Source organism: Biomphalaria glabrata, chromosome 7 (assembly GCF_947242115.1).
Source record: "Biomphalaria glabrata chromosome 7, xgBioGlab47.1, whole genome shotgun sequence".
NCBI lineage: Eukaryota > Metazoa > Mollusca > Gastropoda > Planorbidae > Biomphalaria > Biomphalaria glabrata.
The window spans coordinates 39,326,011-39,345,138 of record NC_074717.1 but is presented as its reverse complement, the minus strand read 5'-3'; the positions used below and the strand labels follow the sequence as shown (position 1 = coordinate 39,345,138).

The 19,128-nt window shown below is 34.7% G+C and overlaps 2 protein-coding genes across 4 annotated transcripts; one reads left to right on the top strand and one right to left on the bottom strand.

The window, feature by feature from the left end:
• Positions 1-4,400: 4,400 nt before the first annotated feature.
• Positions 4,401-11,734, bottom strand: LOC106069846 (28S ribosomal protein S17, mitochondrial-like). Its single transcript, XM_013229607.2, has 3 exons — positions 11,502-11,734; positions 6,353-6,433; positions 4,401-4,668 (listed from the first exon to the last, which is right to left on the bottom strand). The coding sequence occupies exons 1-3, from the start codon at positions 11,610-11,612 to the stop codon at positions 4,483-4,485; spliced, it is 378 nt and encodes a 125-aa protein (XP_013085061.1). The 5' UTR covers positions 11,613-11,734; the 3' UTR covers positions 4,401-4,482.
• Positions 5,767-17,401, top strand: LOC106069845 (uncharacterized). Of its 3 annotated transcripts, none has more exons than XM_056035680.1 (7): positions 5,767-5,830; positions 13,301-13,433; positions 13,881-14,092; positions 14,889-14,996; positions 15,113-15,310; positions 16,049-16,252; positions 17,265-17,401. In XM_056035680.1, the coding sequence occupies exons 2-7, from the start codon at positions 13,346-13,348 to the stop codon at positions 17,382-17,384; spliced, it is 930 nt and encodes a 309-aa protein (XP_055891655.1). In that variant the 5' UTR covers positions 5,767-5,830; positions 13,301-13,345; the 3' UTR covers positions 17,385-17,401. The 3 variants fall into 3 exon arrangements, with proteins under 3 accessions (XP_055891655.1, XP_055891657.1, XP_013085059.2); XM_013229605.2 differs by lacking the exon at positions 5,767-5,830 and adding an exon at positions 12,753-12,846; XM_056035682.1 differs by lacking the exons at positions 5,767-5,830; positions 16,049-16,252 and adding an exon at positions 12,750-12,846.
• The last annotated feature ends 1,727 nt before the right edge of the window (positions 17,402-19,128 follow it).

The following is a 19,128-nucleotide window of genomic DNA, read 5'->3' as shown; positions in this document are numbered from 1 at the left end:
CGAGTGTTTGTCTTATAGAGTCCGAACATTAGGCCTACTGTCGAGTGTTTGTCTTATAGAGTCCGAACATTAGGCCTACTGTCGAGTGCAGTATTTCACGTGGCTACGCAGCCCTAGCTGCGACCTGTATGCCACATTCAGAGCTTCTGGTTGATTTAGATTCTTTTTTTTTTTCGACGTCTACCTCTGTCCTCGGCAGTAGATTTTCATTCGGTTTCAAATGTGTATCCCGCGGTCTTTGTATGTGATCTCCAGCTGACTCGTTCCGAAGTCGCCTGCAACCAGTTGCTCATTTCTTTCAGTTATTGAGAATAAGCTGGTCTTTAAAGCATTTCCGTGAGGCACCTCTGTTAAGTCGATCACCTTTCAGCCAAAGGCAGTCTTTTGTGTGTGTGTGTGTGTTTTTTTTATAATGATTAGTAAATTATAAGTAATAGACTATGTGTTACTTATTATAATTATAAAAAAAAAAAAAATTCTACTTATGTTGTACCGCTAATAAAGGAAGTGGTGCCAGAACAAACTGGTGTCAAGTGCGTAGGTCTATGTTAATAATTTGTCAGTCTATTTTATAATTATATTAATTAATCACACATTGTGCGTTTCTAACTAGGCCAAACGGATGATCTTAAAAATAAACAAGGTTACAAAGACAGTTTGTGTGGAAATCATATCAAAGACAAATGACATAAGAATGGAGAAAGAAGGTTGACAGATCTTGTGTAGTGCCCCAACGGTCCAGCTGATCAAAGGATAGGTGAAAGCGAATGTAAAGTTGGATGTGAACCTAACTAGTTTCCCTTTCAGACCTTGTGGTCTATAGGGCAGATGATGTAAAGTCCATCTGTTTTTTGTGGCCTACGGTTAACGAGGGTGTCATGTAGCCAGCACAACGACCAACCGCCTTTACTTTTACCCAACTAATGTCAGGCACCCATTAAAGCTGGGTGGACTCAGAGGCGCCCAAAGATTCCGTAGTTCAAAATCCCAGTCTTCGAACCCGGGACCCCCGGTTCGGAAGCCAAGCGCTTTACCGCTCAGCTACCGCGCCTTCCCTGGCCTAACTTACGTCTTTTAATTGGTGTAATTGTTTTGAAAAAGGCTCAATTCGAATCCTGAAGTGAAAAAAAAAAGATTGGTGCAACAATAAAAACAAAATCGATAAGAAAATGCAGTTTACAAGATTACTATTCGTTTTAAATTATTTCTACTTTATAATGCATACTAAATAGATTTTTTCTCTTTAAAAAAATAGTAAACATTTGTTTTTGTGTAGATATAGTATAAGTATAACAGCACTTACATAACTTAACAATACAAATATAAAAACAAAAATTTTTGACAAAAAAAAAACAACAAACAACCGTTTGCATAAATGTGTTAAAAATAAGGAAAACAGTATTCTACCCTAATAAAGAGCCTTAAGTGTTTGAGTGTTTCATAGTTAATCGTTGTAAAAGTGGCGTATTTTTATGAAAAAACTGCTTGCATAAGTGATTTAAAAATTAGATTTTTTGCTTTCAGAAAAGAAAAAAGTAGTCGTTGTATTAGAACTTCGAATGGTCTAAAATATTGTGATGTCGGATTTTCACTATCTTTTCTAGTTTACGAGATCTAAACGGAACGGACGGACAGACATTTGGCACAAAACTAATAGCGTCTTTTCCCCTTTCGGGGGCCGCTAATAAGTAGATTAGTGATTCCCTTTATATCGCGTAATGAAAAACGAGCACAATATTGAAATAAATATTATATATATATATCATGGACATACGGTGGCAAGACCTCAATATAAACAATTATGCCCTTGCGAACGCCTGTATGGACAGTATAGAGGGACTTCTTATGGTCTGGCAGTTACGCTGGGTAAGGCACGTATCCCGTATGGGAGACGAACGTATGCCATAGGCAGTCTTTTTTTGGTGAGCTAAAAGGTGGTCGACGTAACAGGCGCCCCACGGAAACGCTTCAAACACCAGCTTAGGCGTCAACTTTCCTTGGCTGACAAAGAAGAGAGCACCTGGTTGCATGCGGCCTCAGAACGAGACAGCTGGAGGTCACTCACGAAGGCCGCGGGATACACATTTGAGACCAATAGAAAAATCCGCTGCCGAGGACAAACGCAGACAGCAAAAAGAAAATCTAAATCGACCACCTGCGGACAATGGTTATGCTTGCCCTGGATGTGGCAAAATATGTAGGTCACAGCTTTGGCTGCGCAGCCACTGGAAATACTGCACTCCTCACTAATCTTCGGACTCGAAGACAAGCCCCATTATATGCCCATATATATTAAAATAGAAAAAAAAAATCGCTCATATATATTAAAATAAAAAAAAAACATGTTTTTTTTCCTTGTATATTTCGTCGCACGGGTGCTATGACAGTTCACGTAACTATAAGTCTCTCTCCATTTTTCTCAGCAGCTGTTCTTAGTAGGATACAAGAGATAGGCCGGCCCATTCTATGACGTTATATCCAGACAGCTTTTCTTTGGACGACCCTTTCAAGGTGCTCTCCCACTGTACCTCGAAGGATCACTTTTGACAGTCAGTCATGACTCACAATAGGACCGAATAACAGGCAGACTTCAGAGCAGGCAGAAGCACTGTTGAACAAATATTGAATATCAGATTGTTATGCCTTCAACTCCAAGAGAATGACGCGTAGGACGTAATCATCTTCTTTTTTGAAGTAACGTCTGTATTATATAAGATAAGATAAACTGGTAGGTACACAACTTCAAAAAGCTTTTGACTGGGTTTGGCATGATGACATGTGATGAGTAAGTTCAACCTAGATAAGAACACTTTCGATGCTATCAAAGCTCTATACCAAATTGTGAATAGCTCAATACTTCTGAACAGCCAAACAGGAGGAAAAGTTTAGGACATCCCTAGGAGTGCCGTAGAGATGCATGCTCTCTTCAGCTCTTTATAACATATTTATGGAGCATATTATGATGGTAACTCTAGAAGGATTTATTCCTAACTTGACCATAAACGGGCGGCCTATTCCCCAATCTCAGGTTTGCAGATGATATAGCTTTGAGAGTAGGCCTAAATGCCACAGAAAAATGCTGGGTACCAGATACAAGGAAAAGAAGACAAACGAGTTTGTGCTATTACAAGTCAACACTCAGGCTAGTAAAAACATATACTAAAAAGTCCTCAATACTGTGAAGAGACGAAAGCTGAGCTGGTTATATTACAAATACAGAATCAAGCTCCAGACACCCTGAATCAAAAGGTCAAAGTGAGGTGTAGCTTACAAAAGTGGGAAAGATCCTTTCCTCGTCATGTTTAAGCACAGAAATACTCAAATAAGCGGACTGCCGTATTCGAAAACACAGCAGACCGACCTAAGCTGTTGAAATCATCAGTAGGCTTAGATAACGTGCAGACAATGACTTGCCGAACGACAGATGAAAAGTGAAATATGGTGCTCATGCAAGATTTCCTAAAGATTTTTACTGTCCAAGAGAAAGTGTGAGTTCATATAGGAGAAACGAGGCAGAAAGCAGTTGTGAAAAAAAAACAAAAACAAACCTTCGTCACCCACATCGTACATGGTAAAGAACAAGGATTGAAAACTTCACAGTCGAAATCAAAGATTTGTAAACAAGACGAAGACCTCACTAGTTACTACAACGCAGATGAGGACATTGAAAAAAGCCAACAGTTAAAACTACAAAAATAAACAGTTATAGAACTGCGTCTAAAGAACTTGGGCCAGTCAAGAAAACTTCAGGGGGTCGAGTTGTGGTTCCAAGTAGATGTCTTGTCATAAGAAATGACGTGTTAAGAACTTGAAAAGGACCCAACAGAAATGTAGGATAGGGTAGCATACGCATCACACCCACCAAATGAATGCAATTAGTTGTTTTTTTAATCTGGGAGGAATGACTAGACTGAAACTTCAGGTTTCTAACACACTAATTGAACAAACTTACATTGGTACGATTATTTAACAATGACCGTTTTCGTAAGTAGAAATGAAGATCAAGGGAGGTAATTCATAATGGAACGTTATCCTTAAAAAGCTGCAATCTGGTTGTGTGTTTTAAACCATATGCAATACTATTTTCATGCCATTGTAAGGAAAAAAGCTCTTTGAAGTTGTATCAAACTTTACATACACTAACAGAAGTTCCCTATCAATCTCTACATACAACTAATGTAGACACATTTTCTTGCAAAGTTAACTTTAAAGGACCTAGATAAAATAAGCCCCCAGAAGTTATTCTGCTAAAAAAAAAATTGATTACAGCTTTAAGGAGCCCAGGATGATTCACAGCCATTGGTAAAATTCAGGGAATTGAATGAATTCCAATCTGATCTTACAAGGTTTGTCATGACATCCTGACACATACAGCAAGTATACTAACAAACAAATAACTCTAGCATTTAGGAATCCTTTTAATCTTATTTACAACAATTGGTAAAAAAAACAAAAACAAAGCATTAAATATTTTAAAAATAATTAGAGTGGATAATCCTTCCACTCTTTCATTTCTGCTACTCTTTTGCTCTCCTCTTTTCTGGAGTCTTCATCAATAAATTTCATGCCTCGACACCTTTTTCCTGTCAAAGGGTCAACAGTTCGTCCCATGGGAAAGACAACCTCAACTATTTCATGCTCTACTTCTACACTTAACTTTTCTGGAAGCTGAGAAACAAAAAAAAAATAATAATAAAATTTTAAGTTAGAATAAAAATAAGAAAAAACATAAAATACTTTTTTTTTTGCATTGATTCTTGTTTTGTCAGTTACTTGAAATAATTGTGCAAAATTTCAACTTGATTCAAAATTGGATGTGGCAGAAATAACATGTACAAACCTTTTACCAGACAAACATAGTGAGTTGATATAAACTTTGTAATAAGTTGCTTTTTAAATTATTTCCTCACGAGAAAGACACTAATTAACTCTAAAATTTCTATGTAACTTTGAAATTTACCATTACAATTATAACTCAATTGTTATGATAAAAATATTAGTAGGATAAAAATCTAAGTAGAATTTTTTTTCTCAAGTTCCTGCATTAAACATATCTCACCAATAAAAGTCATTATTTACTTGGGTGCTATACAGTCTAACAATGCTTGTAGACTTCAATAGAATCCCATTAATACAAACAGGATGGGAATAAGGAATGACTTAAATTTTAAATGAGTTTGAACAATGGAAATAATCTCATTAGTGAAGTCCTCAAACATGAAGGTATTTAGCATTTAATGTTTTCAAAGGATTAGTTGTATAGACGATATGGTGAGAGACTTTTTATGGAGAGTCTGTGCAGTGTAACCAGGAGTAAAATTATAGCAGATAGCTTGTTTGTATGAGCTGAACAGATTCTCATGTAAGCAAGAGTAAGTCTATCACTGTTGAGGTTGTAAATAGGGAAGTGAAAGTTGAAGTGGAGGAACAAGAAAGAGAGAAGGAACAAATGAGTAAAAATGAGCATTTTTTAAGAGTGAGATGTATCAAATGTTTAAATTGTTTCTACATACATCTGCATTGATGTTGAAAGCTGTGCACATATTGTCAGTAAAATTTATGTTAATTTTTGCTTAAAAAGAAGATTGATTAAATTTTATTCAAGTTTGATATTAAGAAATTAATATGACTACAAGTTTAGTTGGATTTTCTGCTTGGAGCTACAAAGCAATGACAACATGAAAGTTTATAGTCCAGACACAAGGTAAGATAATGATAAAATAAATGAATCCAGATAGCTATTTTTGACATTTTTTTTATAAAACTAGTGGAACCTTGGTCGCATGAATTGTCAAAGGATTTATAGGACACAAGTCAATGATCTAGTGTGGTAAGTTACAGATGGACACCTAAAATTAGCAATATATTATATTATAAATAGAAAATGAACAATTTGTGTTGTCTTTATTTTATTTTAATGCTGTTGTCTTTATTTTATTTTAATGCTAAGAACTGCAAATTATACTATTTTTGGAATTTCGATTTCTGGACCACATTACAGACAATTCGAACCATTTAAACATAGCTACATCAAAATACCAAATAAGTACCAGCAATAATAATCTAACAATTGAAAGGCCACCTAGGAGTCTGTTGTGGAAATCTGAATTGAAAAAGGCTTTACTTTTTTATTATCAACAATCGATTCTCCTAATGACAAATAACATGAAGTATACAACCCTTCATTTCAATAAAATAAAGGATCAACAGATTCTGAGGATGTCTTATGTTAAGAGGCAAAAGGGTTATGAGCATTTTATCTATAATAGTCACATTTGGGTAAATACTTTTTAAAACTTTAGTATTTTTACTATATCCGTGTACATTCAAAGATCTAGATAAGATAATATACCTGTTCAATTTTCACAATATCACCATGATTGACCTTGACTTTGTCTTCAAATACTTTAAAGTCTTTAGGCTCTGGAAAAAACTGACAGCAAAAGAGAATATGTTACTGGTGTTAAAAACAATTAGAATCAACATTATTCATCAAAACAAATAAAAAACAAGAAATAATAATAAATTAAAAGTTGACATCAATATTTCAAAGTCATAGATTCTGTCAAAAGTTATGATTTTTCAAATCCAAATATCTATTTTGTTATCTTCATAACTCATTATCTTCATAAATTTTTTTCATGTTATGTATTATATTTTATATAATATTCTGTGTTCAATTAAAAAATTTAACAAAAACCTCAAAACAGTCCTAAATGCATACAGCACCTGACTAATGAAGCCACAAAAAAAGCAATAGAAAAAATAATAATTTTTAAACACAAAGCTTATCTGGAAGGAACCCCTAAGTACTGCCATACATCTGAAAAATTATGGGGTTTATCTCCCTTTTTGCTATACAAAACAAAATTAATTAATTAGTATCAAATGATAAACTAATTTGTTAATTTTTGGATTGACATATCTATTATTATTGACTATGAATAATTATATACAAAATTTCAACTTGATCCGAGAAAGGGAAGTGGGAGAAAAAACGTGTCAAAATGTAACAAGGGGACTAAATCCATAAATATATATATTGTTATAAACTTGGTGGTGGCACAGATGGGGGTAGTGGTGTGAGTGTAGTCAGCCGACGCAAATCGCCCCAGGCCAGCGCTAGACGAGCGGTCAACCGTGACGAGTTACGACGATCGGCCGAGACGAGTTAACAACATGAAGGTTCGAGTAGGATCGGCGTCGTGAACAGAGCTCATTAGCGTCACGAGAGTTGTAGTCATCTGACCACCTAGAAACGTCGAGCGGCGTTCTGTCCGGTTCGAGAAGGCCAGTAGGGACCCTATATAAGAGTGGAGAAAAGGGGCTCAAGACAGCAAGGTTCACGGCAGGGGTTCAGAGCCCGGTTCACTACAGTCCGGACGACTACAGCACAGTTCAGCGGTGTGGTTCTGTACGGAGCATTACGACGGTTCAGTGCGGAGTACTATCAAGTACAGTTGAGACGAACGGCGTCTTGATCTTGGTCTGTGATCGAGTCCGACACAACGAGCCTAGTGTGTGAAGTCAGTCCCGAACTGTTGAACCCAGTGCAAGCCCGGAACGAGACGGAGAGACCAGTGCAAGACTTGATACGGCGGAACGGTGTTATCGAAGAGATATTTGTTATCGCAGAGCTATTTGTACTGTTCTACGTGCTGCCAATTGTACAGTATTGGCTGTTATTTATGGACATTAAACCTTTACGTTATTTTGGAGCCCTGACTTGTCAAGTTCTTTAAGTTGGTGGTGTATGGTGCAGTTTGCAGAGAGCCTGGATAGTGAGATTCGTAACAACTGGTGTCAGAAGTGGGATCGGATCAGAATCGGATTGGATCGGATCTACTATGGCTCGTCTGAAACTGCTGTACGAACTTGAATTTAGAGAACTGAAGGAAGAACTCCGTGGACGAAGGCTGAAGGTATATGGTAACAAGGAAACTTTACAAGCACGCCTCCGAGAAGACATGTTGGAAGAAGAAGAAGATCCGGACACATACCTTTTTGAAGTTGAACCGGATTTGCTGGAACAGCTCACCAGTAGAATGCAGCAACAGATCACCAGTACCATACAGGAACAGATGACAGATATGCAGGGACAAATCGCCAGTAGCAAACATGAACAGATGGCAGCTATGCAGGGACAGATGTTAGCTATGCAGGGACAAATCGCCAGTAGCAAACAGGAGCAGATGGCAGCTATGAACTCGGGGCTAGAAAACACCAATTCCAAGATAGATGCCATAAACACCAAGATAGCTGCCATGAACCAACGCATACCTGCTGTGGAGGAGAGGATCATCAACTCAGACGTTTGTTCAGATGCTAAAGCCAGAGAGAGGAGCCTTGGCGGTGATCATGAGGACCCAATGAAACCTGACGAAGCCGTTGAGAGACACATGCAAGTCGAGAGATACCAGCCAGGTCTGAAACCAACAAGTGATTGGCCCGATACTGAGACGAAAGAGAGAGGTCCTGATGGTGGTGAAGAAAGCCGAATGAAGCCTGAAGCCGAAGACGAGGGACCTTTGCACGAGGAGTGTTGCCAACCTGCCCCACGAACATGCCCTCCAGACAAGGTTGAAGATGATGACCTGTGCCACAATTCCTCGCCCTGTGGATTTGAAGCCCACCCCAGTCCTTCTTCGCAAAGCCCTACGAAGCCACCTCTTTTGCCAACGATCGTGGTATCCCCAGCCCTTACATCCTATACCTTTCCATGTGCCAAACGGCTGCCCTCAATACCGAACGACAAGAGAGCGAGGCGACCACGACATCACTGCAGTCACATGAAGACCAACTGGCGGAGAAGAAGAAGGCTACTTTTGTTGAATGCAAGATGGATGACGATGCAACCACGACATCACTGCAGCCACATGAAAACCAACTGGCGGAGAAGAAGAAGAAGCCGACTTTTGCTGAGTGCAGTATGGATGACCATGCGATCACGACGTCGATACACCCAGATGAAGGCTAACTGGAGGAGAAGAAAACGTCTTCTGAATTCCACGTGGATGGCAATGAAAGCACGACGGCGGGGCAACCAGGTCAAGGCAAACTGGCAAAGAAGAAAGAAGCAACCATTGCTGACTGCAACATGGATGGCTCCATCAAGCTCAAGAGGCAAGCCAACTGCCACTGATCGACCCCCGCCTGCAGCGATGAAACTTTACAGCCAATGTCATGATGTTGATCCTGTCCGGGACGGACAGATCTAAGGAGGGGGCAGTGTTATAAACTTGGTGGTGGCACAGATGGGGGTAGTGGTGTGAGTGTAGTCAGCCGACGCAAATCGCCCCAGGCCAGCGCTAGACGAGCGGTCAACCGTGACGAGTTACGACGATCGGCCGAGACGAGTTAACAACATGAAGGTTCGAGTAGGATCGGCGTCGTGAACAGAGCTCATTAGCGTCACGAGAGTTGTAGTCATCTGACCACCTAGAAACGTCGAGCGGCGTTCTGTCCGGTTCGAGAAGGCCAGTAGGGACCCTATATAAGAGTGGAGAAAAGGGGCTCAAGACAGCAAGGTTCACGGCAGGGGTTCAGAGCCCGGTTCACTACAGTCCGGACGACTACAGCACAGTTCAGCGGTGTGGTTCTGTACGGAGCATTACGACGGTTCAGTGCGGAGTACTATCAAGTACAGTTGAGACGAACGGCGTCTTGATCTTGGTCTGTGATCGAGTCCGACACAACGAGCCTAGTGTGTGAAGTCAGTCCCGAACTGTTGAACCCAGTGCAAGCCCGGAACGAGACGGAGAGACCAGTGCAAGACTTGATACGGCGGAACGGTGTTATCGAAGAGATATTTGTTATCGCAGAGCTATTTGTACTGTTCTACGTGCTGCCAATTGTACAGTATTGGCTGTTATTTATGGACATTAAACCTTTACGTTATTTTGGAGCCCTGACTTGTCAAGTTCTTTAAGTTGGTGGTGTATGGTGCAGTTTGCAGAGAGCCTGGATAGTGAGATTCGTAACAATATATACACATCTCTCATTAAGAAAAGTTTATGAGAAAATTAACGTTTAACTTTCTTTTTCCTATTAAAGATACAACAATGCTGTTTGGTATAATAATTGATCATAATTCAAATTTTATTACACTCTTGGCACACTTAAAAGATATTTGATATTAAAATTAACAAAGACAAAGAAGGGTAAAAATATTTTTAAAATAAAAAAAAAGTCTTTAAAGTTATAACAATCTCACCAATTCTATTGAATTTAGCATGGATATATATGTCTGTGTGCTACATTTGAAACTTGTAGCTAGGCACACTCTTTAGATATTAATTTTAAAAGTTGATTGTTAAAATTTTCAGTAACAAACAACACTTTGATTGACTGGAATTGGTCATTTTCTGTCTATCCTGTCCTATTTTTAGAAACACACATAGGAATTTTTCATTTTGATTGACTTTTTAAATGCTAGACTATGGAGACTGAATGTGTATTTATTATTTTTATTAATGACTTTTTAATGCGTTAATTAAATATAAAATAGAATAAATATTTTAAATTAATTCTTTTTTTTATTTATAATATAATTTATAAAAAGCATTCAAATTCAGGCATTTTAAAATGATGAATTTCAGTGCTCTACAAACAAATTTAAATTATTTTTTTTTATAAAGTTTATGAAAAGAGTAGTCATTAAATGTTAACAAATATTTTTCTGTGGAGTGTTATTTTCATTTACAATTTATAAAAATTATCTATCTGATGCATAAATATATCTATTTAAATGTACTATAATTATAACTAAACAAAATAAAATACATTACAGATTTTTCTGATTAGTTGTATTTATGATGTTTGGGCTCATGATGACAAAATCGCATTCATTTTTATTTTCTGTAAAATGCTTTATTTAAATTTTAATTCACTTTTTTTTTTCAAAGATTTTATCATTGGGTCTTATTTTTGTAATAAATTTTAACATATTTTTTTTTCTTACAAAGACTAAAGAAGGCTTATTTTTGACCACTAAAATTGTAATAACTTCCCTCACAATAAACTTAGCAAAATAAAATTGGTATCACAGGAAAGCATTTCTCAAGCTCTATCTAAGTAGCAAATAGGTTCTATTGCAATTTGCAATGTGGTCATTTGGAATTTTTATCAAAGCACCTAGATCTAGATCCAGCACTTTTTGTGTAAAAAAAAAAAAGGTGTCGGTAAGCGAAGTTCCAGTAAAAAGTTGTAGATCTAGACATAGAACCAATATTTTTTTCATTGTGGGGAAAAAATTATTACTTTTCTTGTATTTTAACGTTTAATATTAATTTAGTAGTAGTTAAAAGTTAGGCAATCCATCACTGAGTACCGGCACCTATTCTTTTTTTACAAAAAAAGCACTCATGCACTGTCTATGAGTCTGAGTCTGACTAGATGTCATTTGTCAAAATATCTCTAATTTGAAAAACTATCTGAGTTTCCATTTGAATCTTATTCATATTCATGGTAAACAAGTTACAAAGACTAAAACCGTAACATACCATGTGCAAACGTTGATCGTAGACTTGTTGTATTACTCTAACATTGACGATGCGAGGTTTCAGAACTTCTCTGTGTAACACTTGACCTAACATTACAGCGATTGAAGTCATTTTTTTTATAATTATCTAGATCTAAATCTCTATTTCTACAGTTAATAATTTCCAAACAAGTAAATATAGACGACTGCTAAAAATAAAACCTCTGCTTTTGGGAAGCTTTAAATTTCTTCTAGACCTAGTCTATGAGATGTCTATAGAATCCAAATAAAAAACAATGTAGAGATATAAAGTATGAATGTCAACTTATTTGATGAGCTAGATGTAGGTCAGTAGCTGTAATCTCTAATTTACTAGACAAACGAAAATGTCTATTTCAACAAACAGAGAAGGATCTAGTCTTGTCTAGATATTTAGTCCAGACTAAACCTCGACTAAATATCATGTAAATATTATAGATCTAATACATTTAAATTGAAAAAATTAGCAGTTTATATATTCTAATTAAAGTTAAACTAAACTGTGATTAAATCTAGAAAGAATAAGTTTAATAATTTTGAAAAATATTTTTTTTAAATATGTAAAGTCAGTCTCGGTTTTTAGCCTTATCAAAGAGCATATCACTCTAAATTCCAATTAATGTTTACAAATTAAATCACAACTAGATCTAGATCTAGATCTAGAATCTAGATTTACTATTTAGAGTCTAGATCTTGTTATTGCCTAAAACCGTCTTACTGTCATCATTCCCCTTGTCCTTGTTAAACAGAAAAATTGAATTAAATTCACATCAATGAATGAATGATCAAGGCCGCTGGCACTTCAAGTTCACCGTCACGTTATGTACGTACTCAGTCTACTGACTTACAGAGTTACAGTAGATAGAGTCGTAGTTACACTCACACTGTGACTGTGACTTACTTTAATACTTACACTACTTTAAATTTAAATACCGGTACTTAAATGACTTAAAGTTTAAATTTAAAGTAGATCTAGATCTAAGTAGTTAAAGACAAGTGACAGTACTGGGAGTCTACTGACTAACTTATTTCTCTGAGGCTCAACTACACCTACCCTACACTAGGCTGACTAGGTAGTAGATGATTAGATTTAGTATATATAATATAGTAATCACTGTCTATCTCTATCATACTCTATGTCGGTAATATAAATTATATCATCTAGCTTTATACTTTATTATATTATTATTTCTTCGATACACAATTAAATTTTAGTTAAAAATTACAGTAGCCTAACAGAACAGATAGGAATGGGCTGTATAGCCACTGGGATGGATTATCACTAATCCTAAACTAAAGATAAGACTACTAAACTTCTAAAGACTAAAGTGTCTTTCTGTTTTTTAGTCCCAAATGTCTGTACTATATATATATAAATATATTCATAGATGAAAATTAAATGATTATTGTCTGAAGTATGAAAAATTGTCTGTTGATTTTTGCTACTGACCAAGTCCATTACTACTGGCCCAAAGCACCAAAATGTCCTACTTTGAGGCTTGGAATGTAATTTTTCATCTGTTGTTTTGACTTATGTTATTTAAGTCATCTAAATCATTTAGTACTTGGCAATATTCTTTAATAAATGAAGATCATCATCTAGCTTACAAATCTTTTAATTTTAGTCTATGACCAAAACTCCAGACCGTAACATTCTGTAACACATATGTCTCAAATTGGCTTTAAAATTCTAAACCATACTGTCATGTCAGTGATGATGTCACTTGAGCCTTATTTAGCATTGTTAAATTTTTGATGACTTTATTTTTTTTTCTTTATTAGTTATCTAAAGAAATAAATCAGTTTTTACCAAGCAAAGACTAAGAAATGCATCCGGTTATTCAATCAAAACAAACACTGGTGAAATTGATTGCAGAATATGGATGCAGACATTTAGACGATGGCATCATGAAGGGTAAGTTGTTTATAATAAATGGGGCCTTGTGGTTGAGTGGATCAGGCACTTAGCTGTAATCTGAAGGGAACATCTCTATTTACCTTTGGCCTAGAAGCAGATGCCCTATGGACTCATGATGACCTGTTGACTATTGTAAAAAAATGCAAGCTAAAAATCTATGGCCATATTACAGGATCTACGGAGCTCGCAAAGACCTTCCTTCAGGGAACAGTACCAGGAAAAAAAGAAGAGGCAGACAGAGGAAGCGATGGGAGGACAACATAAAAGAATGGACGGGCCTGCCATTGAAAGAGGTTTTAACTAAGGCAAAGACAGAGAGGAATTGAGAAAGACGGTTGATGAATCTTGCATGGTGCCCCAACGGTCGAACAGACTAGGAGATAGGTAAAGGGTAGGTAAAAGTCAACAAAACTGTTTATTTTAATATTTGTGTTGTACTTACAGAATTACAAGGAAATGCAGACATGGCAGAACTTACATTATTAGATTTGTCTCCCCTGAACACAAAGCAGCTTTTTATCATGTTTGTTGTGTCACAAGAGAAAAAAGAGAAGTTTGGAGAAGCTATAGAACTCTTGAACTCTCTGCACTCTCAAGCCAAAGAATGTGATTGCTTAGATATATATCTTCGATTTTCTCTTGGTTTGAGGATCAAAGTAAGATCATTTTAACCTGTATGTTCATTCTTCCATTTCACCAAGATTTATATTCAGTGTTGTAGCTCAATCAAATATATATTTATTATTTTGAGGAAAATATCCTAGACACAAAGAGGCCAAGGTGCTATTTTATACTATTGCCTTAATAGTTATTTCCTTATAGTAGACTACTTTGATAATGTGATTCTTTTAAGAAAATATTCTGGCATATTTTATTTTTAAAATGAATGTAGCAACATGTCTAAAAACTATTTTTTTTACATTTATTTTTGCAATTCAGTTGGGATGGACATACTTTCAAAACTAGGAAATGAAGATGAGATTTTAACCCAAGAAGTGAAGTTTAGAAATTATGTACTAGGCGCTCTAATTAAAGAGAAATAATTGAGTACTTTCAAAGAATAGTTAACTAATATAGCTGCCATGACTCATAATGTTAAGAGTGACACCTAAGTATTAAAAAAAAATAATTTTGTGAGAAGTAGTATAAAATTATGAAATGAAAAATACACAAAAGCATCTTTTTAAATGACTAGCGAAACTTGCCCATGTGGAAAATCACCAGGGAATGTTGTCCATATCCTTCAAAGCTGCATACTATATCAAGAGGCCTGAACAAGACTCTGGCCCAAAAACCCTCCTAAAGAAGAAAAAACTATATGGAGAACTGGCTGATCTAGAAACCACTGTGCGGTTCATCTCAGATATAGGATTACTGATCTGAACTATATGACATGAAAACTTCCATAATAATGAAGAGGAAATTATTTTAAATTTAAATGTTCTGTTTCAGGATGTAATAAATAGCGTGTCAATGCCAGTGATAAAATATAATGAGAAAGTCCACAGCCTGATTACAGAGAAGTACATATTGCCAAAAGAAGAACTCAAAGAAATTTTTGTAAGATTCCAGCAACTGTGTTAAATGTTCCTGAATATAGCTTTATTTAGAAGTACTTCATATTTGTACCAGTCAATGATTTCTAGTTTAAATAATATACACGTTTGTGTTTTCAGTCTTTAAAGGAGCTTCATGGGTTTAAGAACGCTATGGCAGATATTTTTGACTATTTTACAAATGTAAGACACAATAAAAGAGAGATGAAAGCTTTAAAGGAACATGTCTGCAAAGATTTCACAGGAAGTTTAGTTCAAGTGGGGAGGTTATTATTTGAAAGAATTCAAATGAAGCAGCCTTTAAGTGCTCTAGAGCAGGTAAGTGTATTTTTATACCTGCTGAGTCCCTATTTAAAGCAGAAAAGCTTTCAGCTTTATTTAAAAAAAAGAAAAAGTCACCTAACTTGACACTTGCACACGTTATTTGGTTATTGTGGGTCCAAATATTTTATCACAAAACAATTAAATTATTTGTATTCAACTCCCTTTTCATAGTACTTTGCACCTATTTTAGAAAGTAAATATTTTAGCTAAAAAAAAATGGTAAGACATGTAAAATTGCAGCAACTCTAACAATATAATAGTTCTGAGTTTGATGCTGGCAGCACAGGAGTGGTGCTCAGATTCTAATTTTGAAGGAGTAATGGCAATATGGAATTTTTAGTTAGCTTAAGTTCAGACATACATTAACTCTTTCTCTCCGTAGTTATTTTTCCACGTTTTGAAGAATTCTTCATTTTGCTCATTACTATTTCACTACCCTGTTATGATTAGGCTTCTATAGCTTTGTCGTTTGTTATCAGAAAATGTTTTATTTGATATAGAATTAAAGGGAAATGTATGCTCTTTTTATATAATTCAAAGTCAAGTTTAAAAAATTAAACATTAATTTAATTTAATGAGGTCAAAATCAACGATTGTATAGTCGATTAGGAGAGAAAGAGTAAAGTTTGCAATAACATGGGTAAAATCTTTGCACATTTTTCAACACATGCAATTAGTGTTAGGTGGAATAATTTCATTTCAAATTTCACATTGATAGTAATGACTTTACAGTTAATACAGGCAGGTGAAGTGTCCAGCCTCTTTACAGAACAAGAGAAACATATAAATCATCTTATAGGAAAGAATACAGCAGTTAGTGACATAGTGCACATTCTGTTAACTGACCTAAGAAACAATTCAACTACAAATGACGTTCAAATGATGAAAAAGTCAATACCTATAATTCCATCATCACAACTGGAAGTGGAAGAAATTGTAAGAAAATATTCATATTTTTAATGCTAAGTATGAAGTGTCCTTTACTTGTTATTACTTGTTTCAAGACAGGAGGAAAGTAGTGATAATTGCAAAGTCACCAAAAAAAAAAAGAAAAGAAAAAATTAATATTACTGTATGTTCTTTCAAAATTGAGTTGACAACAATGTTGATATCAGAATGAGCTGTACATTTTTAAAAGTTGCAAAATTAATAACTATCAGTAAGAAATGTAAGTAGCCTGTTAAACACCAAATGAACTAATTCTTGTGAGTACCTGCAAATGTTTAATTAAAAATAAAATTCTTTCATTTGTAAAATCAGTTATTTCATGCATGGCAGCCATGTGTAATGTGTGTAAAACAATGGACTTGGAAACAGACATTTTATTTCTTTCTTACTTCTCTTAGCAGTGGTATATTTAGTCCGTTTTTTTTTTTTTGCCCAGCTTATATCAACACACTCTGTCTGTCTGTGTGGAATCTTGTACACATTATTTCTCCCAAATTCCATTCTCCGATCAAGTGACAACACATGAAACAATAAAAAAAAAAATAGCTTATCAAATTAGTGGTAATAATTAATTTCGTTTTATATAGAAATGTACTAAAGGGAAATAAGCCTTTTTTTTTTTAAAGAAAATTTTTTTAAACACAATTTTCTATCTTTATAAGTACTCAGTAGCTAATGTCCATCCGGGAGGCTCGATACCCTGAGTTCGAATTCAGACTCTATCAACTTTTAAAACTTTTTTTTAAATAGCCTTTGAAAAAGCAGCCTCTTAACTTTCTCAGAGATAACCTTCCCCCAATCGATTCACAATAGTGATTGGCCCATAGTGCACTGAGAAGCATGAAAATTGTGCAAAACAAAAACAATTCAAAAAATATTTCCAATTGCACACATTTATTATTGTTAGTCTAGAAAAAAACTGATTCCATGATTGATTTAAAATGATGTTGTTTAAAAAAAAATAAAGTATTATTTATATGTTAATTGTTTTTGTTTCCAGAATATGAAGACAGAAAGTGTGAGTAACCTAGAAACACCAAGTATTACACAATTTGCAAAACCAGCAGAAGTGAAAAGCTGCTTAGTTTTATTACAGAGATTTGCTTCTCACAGGGTATAAAGGTTTCCAAATATTTATTTGCTGAGTTTCTTTTTTTATTGTACTTAATATGTTCTATCTACTTTATTATGCTTGCATGCATTAGTTAATTGAAAATAATTCTTTAAATAATTCTTTGTGAAATTTGGAATTTTAACATGGCAACAGATTTAAGTTCTTTGGTGATTACTTAATTGGAACCTGAAAGTTAAAGCTTAATGAAAAAAATAATAATTAAATTAAAATCATATACCGGTAAATAAATCTTTATTTTAAAGAAATTCAAACAAAAAGAACAAAATTTTATTAAAACATTTTGTTCAACGAAGCAGAAAATATTGCACCAAATTTCAACATAATGGCTTCAAAAAGAAAAAAGTAATACAATTTTTTGTTAGCAAATTCTTATACATTTTCCGATTTGAGGGGAAAGATAATAGTAAAAGTAGAACTGATTATCTTAAAAAAAACAACAACTCATTTTAGAGACCTGGAAATCAAACAAGTTTTTAAAGAATTCCTGAAGAGTACTAGGCCAAGTCAACCATAACCCAGCCAACCATTAAGATCCCCAATGCATATTTAAAGCACGCCCATAAAAAGATTGGGGATGGGGAGGTGGGGCTTCTTAAAATAGTATATTCTAAACCTCATGGTAAGGAGATATTGCTAACTCCATAGCATGTACAATACATGTAATTAGTACTTATAAACAGAACTTTGGTGAAGGATTCAAAAGAGATTTAAAAAATAAAAACCATATTTCTTTAAAACAATACAATCAAAATATAAATTTCAAACTACAACAACATATGAAACAGCAACCATTATTTTACTAGATGGGAATGTTTGTCACTAACTTCCAACTAGAAAATACATCATCCTATTAAAGAGTAGACTTAACATTTAGCATAAAGGGATTTTACATGAGAGTTAGTTATGTTAACAAATAAAGGCTGACTGATCAGGGGTTTCTTCTAATTCTGCTTTATAGCTATTTTGTTTGTTGGTCTTGTTACATGCCATCTGTAAAATAGCTAGTATCATTTAATGCTAGTTGTTTATCTTCAACCATTAAGACAAACTAATCAACATAATTTAAAAAAAACCAGTGTCTATTGCAGGCTTATTAAAGGTATTTAAATGTATAATTCCCTTTTTTTGACCCTTGATATACAAAATCATCTTTTTTTAGTATTTTTTTAAAGCTAATGTGGAATGTTTAGGAAAGAAAACATTTACAAAATGTTACTTGTAAAATACACACATTTCATTAATAAATACATCTACACCACTTTCATCAAAATGTCTTCTAATAGAAGCAACAGCCCCAGTATATAAAATTGAAAAGAAAAAAAAAGGTATTTGAATTTATTTGTTTTTCAATAGGTTCACAGAAACTTAATATTTTGCAAACCTAATTTATGGTCTGATCAAGTTTAGTGAGTTTTCTTTGGTACAAAATCATTTAATTTTATATTTCTAAACAAAAATATAAAACATTGGTGAAATACTGAATAGAATATAATACTAAAATCAAGTATAGTCAGTCTGGAATTGAAATGTTAAAATACTTGTGAAATCGATACAAAAAAAAACCAGTATGGACAACATTGTAATCTGGATGAGAGTTGGCAGCAAAAAGAATAAGGTTACTGTTCATATAAATGACTTTAAGAAGGAAACATGGCTGTAGTTTTCATGTGGTGAAGAGGTAAAAGAAAACACTAGTTGATAAGTATCTGATATATGAATTTCTATTTTA